At 32.8% G+C, this 6,120-nt stretch overlaps 1 protein-coding gene across 1 annotated transcript; it reads left to right on the forward strand.

Moving 5' to 3' along the window:
- The first annotated feature begins 1,169 nt into the window (after positions 1–1,169).
- On the forward strand, positions 1,170–5,787 carry LOC111642129. Its single transcript, XM_023388411.1, has 2 exons — positions 1,170–1,353; positions 3,520–5,787. The coding sequence occupies exon 2, from the start codon at positions 3,531–3,533 to the stop codon at positions 5,514–5,516; it is 1,986 nt and encodes a 661-aa protein (XP_023244179.1). The 5' UTR covers positions 1,170–1,353; positions 3,520–3,530; the 3' UTR covers positions 5,517–5,787.
- The last annotated feature ends 333 nt before the right edge of the window (positions 5,788–6,120 follow it).

The raw sequence follows: 6,120 nt of genomic DNA on the forward strand, positions 1-6,120 counted from the left end.
TCAAGATAACATGTAGTGATTGGACGATTTTAAATTTAAATGAGAGTAATTGATATATTTTTGAAATCAAATAAAAATATTTACTTTTAATAGCTGGATGTATATTATTACAATTTTAATATTTTATATGATTTTCGAATTTGTTCTATCCACGAAAGTTTCCAGAATGTGTTTTTGAATCCAGATACACGAGCGCGTGTCTCGCAGCCTTTAAAATACTTTTTTTTAAAAACTCTTTCCGCCCTTTGGACACTAAGAGGGCCTCTTTTAGCAAAGCCCATTATATGTTCAGCCAGGCCCACAATGGATGGCCGGGTGGTGAGGGCGGAGACCAATATATTCGGACGGACACGCCCCGAAAAATTCCTGGGGATTTATCGACCGATTCGGAGTCCCCAGAGTAGTAGGCTGCCACCTTGACAGCTCGGCTATCCGCCGTCAATCCATTAAGATACTGCTAGTTGTTAGTGTCGATCTGCAATTTTTAGTTTCTCATTGATGACATGCCTTATAAAACCAGTTCAGATAGATATTGTGCAATGGTTGGCTGCCATAATGGCCAGAATGTTCTTTATATATGGTTTGAAACTGTATGAGATGTGACACGAAAACATGATGAATCGAGATTGTCCGTGTATTCAACCGTTCCAGTTACATTCATTTCTACGTGATGAAAAATGCATGTACAGTACTATACATCCAATTAGATAAATAACTCTGTATGGACTCCAACTAGATAAATAATACTGTATGGACTTGTGTGTCACAAGACACACAAGTCCATGCAGAATTATTATTTGTAGATGGAGTTTGTGATGGCTCTACATTGACAAGTGTTTTGTGACAATTTATTAATTAAAATTTCACCTACGTTACCACTTGGAAAATGATTATAAGAGTCAAGGCTCCTATAATTAAGCATTTCTTGGTAATCACAGACTTTACTTTTAATAAGATATTCAATTAAAGCTGGATATTCCGAAGGTGGCATTCTCCCATGTCATTATTCCACGATTTCTTAGTACTAATTGATGAAAATAAATTAAAAATACAAGTTTGTATTTTTAATTTTTTTTTTTTCTTTGATAGAAAAATTTTAAACTTGTGTAAAAACGATTAAAAATATAATTCAAAATATCAAAACCTTTAAAATCACAAACAAAGTAGGCTTTATGAACGAATTTCTATTTACATGCCAAACTTGTAATTCTCGTTGTTATTCAAATTTCTGTGCTAAATTTGCCTATAATTAGGCCAAATTACGTGGCTTGAGTAATAGCGTCATCTCGTTAACGTCAGTTCCATATTAATTTAAATTAATCAGTTTAGAACATTGAGATCGAAGATCAGATGGTAAGTTGGAATGCGATAAAGATAAGATAATTAGTCTTTATAGTACAAGATGGCGGCTTATCCGCACTTTTAAATTATATAGTTTGATTAATTAATCAAGCGTTAAGCTTAATTACAGCCCAAAAATCCGTTACATATATTTTTGGATAAAAATTCCAGGATTGATTATGTCTTGTGTACATATATTGTGTGTTTCTTGTCGAACGTAAATTGAATTGAACGTTTAATAAAGACAGAAAAGATTTTCTTCAGTTTCTTGTCTTTTCTATCATTTAAAAATTCGATTTAGCGATTAACAAACAGAACGTCTGCCTTCCGAATTATTTGAATTTTTAAACCGAGTTAGTAGCGATTTTTCATAGCCGACAGTTGACACTGACTGAAGAGAAAATTATTAAATTGTGTGAATCGATGAATGTTACTAAAAATGACGTTGTCCGTTACAAGACAAAGTCCGTTAAGATTACATAGAAATTCATTAACTTCAGTTTCACCAACACCTAATTTTTTGTTGAGTTTAAAATTCGTTTATTTTTACATACGTTTTCAACCTATTTACTACTCTGTGCTATAGGTCATCGTCAGGTTTACTATAAATGTTCCAATATAGAATGTACCGTTTACGAACATTTTGCATTTTAAAATAAATTGAAAGAAGTGTGTATATTAAATAAATAAAAATAATTAAACAAATAAAACATAGTAAACAAAGTGAACTATAAAGAAACATGATTTAAGGATTTCTGTCTCTTTTTTTTCCCTTTTCATCCCTTTCTATTATATAATTTCATGTTGTTAAAAGCGCATTAGTATTCCTAGCATTTAGGCAACGATCTTTCATTTTACTTTTATAAATTTCCACCTTTTCCATCTCCAACGCAATGGACGGAGATGCACCGTTTTAATGACTTTTGCCTCTTTTGCTCCTTCAGTCTTCCATAATCGCTAATATTGTGTGTCAACGTTGCATCTATGCTTTCGCAGACGTACCGCCAGGTTTCTTCTAGTCACACCCAAATAATCTTTTTTTGATTCCTAATTGTTGATTTTCAAATGGTATTTTATACATCCCAGCTTTCTCTTCCTTTTTTACGCCATCTTTATCGTTCCGTAGTAAGCTATGGATATTGGGTGCTCTTTTATAGACAATTCTCGAAATTTTATAAAAAACTAACTCATTCACCACACCTCCTAAATGCCTATTGTATGTGAATTTGTTAATTCCTTCTGAGCTATTATCTTTTTTGTCTTTATTTTCTCTGTTACTTTTGATCAGCCCTTCAATTGTGACGGTTTTGTAACCCAAAGTTGTTGCAACACTTTTAATTCTATTTATCTTTTTGAGACGGTCTTGCACGTTGGTACAATATTGAAAACACTCTTCTGATGAGTGCTTTAAATGCTAATAATTTATATTTATACGGGTCATTGAACCAAGATGGTATGTAGAGAGGAGCATGTGTGGGTTTTAAATACACACCCATGAGTATATTTCCTTGTTTAAATCTTGTATCAAGGTCCAAAAAATGAAGATGAGTATAGCCTTTTTGTTCTAGTTTTAGTTTTAAACCATAATTATTATTATTGATTGAAAGTAAAAATTCTTGAATTCGTCGTTTATTTTTCCAAATTATAAATACGTCATCGACATATCGTTTGTAGATTATAATATCCTCGACGAAATTAATTAATATACATCTATGTCCTTAATTTAATCAAAATTATTCTTTCAATCACTATATCAGTGTATTTCTATCATACTGGTGTATAAGATTACAGCCTCACAGTTACACAGATTAAAATTGTTTTATAAAAATAAAAAGATAAAAATAAAACAATTTTAATCTGTTTAACCAGTATGATAAGTCCTATTAATAGAAATACACTGATATAGTGATTGAAAGAATAATTTTGATCCTCGAGGAAATCTTTGAGTATGTCTTTTTCCAGCTCACGTAGCACTAGTTCTCACAGAAGTCCTGACATAAGACTTTCCATTGTGACACCTATCTTTTGTTTATATGTCACCCCACTGAATCTAAAAAAGGATCAAGTCTGCTAGATTCAGCGGGATGACATACAAAAAAAAAAGAAAAAAAAAACAAGGTGTCCCAATGGGAAGTCCTATGTCAGGACTCCAACTTCATATTTTTCTTTGTTTTCCAGGAAAATGAGTGATGGCTGACAAAACTGTGAAACCAAATTTATATCTGCCTCCGAGTATCAGCCCCGTTATGGTTGCCAAACTCGTCATTCAGATTTTAGAATGTAAGAGATCATCCTGTAAATGTAAAACCAGCAAAGAAATATTGAATTTTGCAATGAAAATACTTCTGAGCGAAGACGACTCTTCTCTTTATTCAGACTATAAGTTTCGAACGATCACCAAATTTTTTTCATGCGCAGGTACGAAGAACGTTGCCACACAAACAAGACGTTGGAAACGTAATTCTTGTACCATTCAGACTGACTTAGAAACTGTGATACCAAAGAAATCTATTTCTGTATATACCGAAAAGACTGGATTCAAGCTCCTTCAGAGCAAAATCAAACAGCGAATTTCGAATGGTTCTACTAAATCAGTTTCCACGCAAGCTAATTCATTAGAATTTGTAAATTGCTTTTATAACAGAAGCAACAGCAATAGTAAAGTTGTGGCAGCAACGAATAAATTGCGCAGAGTCACAATTACAGAAGGAATGCCATTACAAGGAAACTCTGCAGAAGTTCAAAAGATTCAACATCTCGACGAATGTTTTTTCAACTGGGCACCTAGACAAGCTTGTCCGGGTGATCCGAGTATTAAACTTCGGTGTGAAAACGTGAATTTAGATTATCGAAATCCGAAAAGGGACATCTCTCACAATAATGCAGAATTACCCCTTATTAAGAAACAGAAAATGGACTATGATCCAACGGAGAACGAACTATTTTCGAGTAGAAAAGCCGAAGAAATTCGAACGCTTCAGAGCGCCACTCCAGAATTCTCGCCTGCAAGTACCGAAAGATTGTACGATTCTATAAAACTCCAAGAAAATAATATCAATAGAAAATTGGAGAAACACTCGTGTTTTTATGAGACTGTTTCAGAAGCTACTTCACGCGAGGTAAATAAAATAAAAGAAAAACTTGGCATTAAATATCGAATATGTTCAGAAAGTTTTCAGCACAGTTATTTACGCTTAAATAACGAAAAGACGAATCATGTACTAAGCAACAAAGTTTTTGATTTGACAGAGCGCCAGCATCTGAGGCTTTCTCCTGAACGTCTTAATAGTCCATCGGTCTTTACAATAAGTTCTATATCTCTCAATCAACAATCAGAAAATTTAAATAAAATTGAGGACTTTGATTCTAAATGTTCAAATTTTCACAAAAACGAAAGTTTCTTCAATGACACAAAGTCCTCTTTAAAAAAAGCTAATTTTATAAATGTCGAGAATGGTGAAAAGACCCAGTCCATGCTGCCATACAAAATGGAATATTGCATTAATTCGTGCAAATTAGATAAAAACACAGCAAAAGTCCAGAAAGAAGTTACCAAAGATTCTAGTTCTGATGATTATTTACATAATTTACAACATGGCGTCTATTTAAATGAAAGGCAAGAATATGAGCAAACTTTACAAAATGAATGCAGTCCGAAAGATGTAAGCAAAGTTTCGTATCAGAAACTCAACACTCTTAATTGCAAAAGAGATTCTCAAAATTTTGGAATATCAGAACGCAACATTATGGATAAAGAAAGCATCGAAGTGTATTCACCAACTGACGAACTGAGTATGTGTAGCGACATGGAAGTGTCGTATACTCCACCGGTCCATCCTTTATTGAACTTAGATTCTGATAAAAATGCTGCCGCTGATGCCGAAAAGGCTACTACGGTCTCGAGTAAAGAATTACACAATTTTGATAAAATTTCTGAGTGCACCACTCAAGATATCATCGAATCTGTAAATGCGAAACCGGATCAACAGAAAGAAGGATCCGAAATGATTCAGAATTACGCGTTTATGAACAACTGGATGAAGACAGTAGCGAGATATCTACAGTGCACTACCAGACATTTTACCCGCCTTACTCAAGCATTTACTTATCGGAATGAATATGGTATCCTTGATGGAATGGAAATGCAGCGGGATGGCATTGACGAAGATACGTAAACTTTATAATGAGGCTCATATTTCATATTTGTGGCACGCGGTGACATTTGTACAAATCATTTGATTTTGCTCAATCATTTCTTGTGATATAGCTTAGATATCATCGAGGTCATAAGAATTGTTAAAAGGTATCAACAAATTCTTCTGTACGAAAAAATATTTAAAGGGGGTGTAGAGAAACTTTTTATATTTTGCTATATGAAGGAGTTAGAATTTTATCAGACAAGAACATCACTCTTAGTTTCTTCATTAAAAATGTTTTTAAAACAGATATTTTAAGAAAAATTATTTTCTGTACTTGTTTTAGGAATAATTTCACCTTCGTTCGTTCGTTCGTTTCTTTTTGTAATCCAGTTTCTTATTTTAATGTACTGTACTTGTACATACATAATGTAGCATATATAATATTGTATTCATTTGTACTAGTCATCAATTCCGCAATTCTACCCATCAGATTTTCATATGTAATGTCGTAATTTCGATATTTAAAGTAACATTGATCAAAATTAGACAGGTAACTGATTTAAAATTTTTTTTTAAAAAATTAAATCTGTTATTTGAGAAAATCAAATGTAATTTAATTGTGTTTTTAAATGATTTTATT

This window comes from Centruroides sculpturatus, unplaced genomic scaffold (genome assembly GCF_000671375.1).
Source record: "Centruroides sculpturatus isolate CEXI.00-Female unplaced genomic scaffold, Cexi_2.0 scaffold1397, whole genome shotgun sequence".
Taxonomy (NCBI): domain Eukaryota; kingdom Metazoa; phylum Arthropoda; class Arachnida; order Scorpiones; family Buthidae; genus Centruroides; species Centruroides sculpturatus.

Coding starts and splice junctions, on each gene's coding strand:
- LOC111642129 (XM_023388411.1), top strand. CDS start 3,531: ATGGCTGACAAAACTGTGAAACCAAATTTATATCTGCCTCCGAGTATC.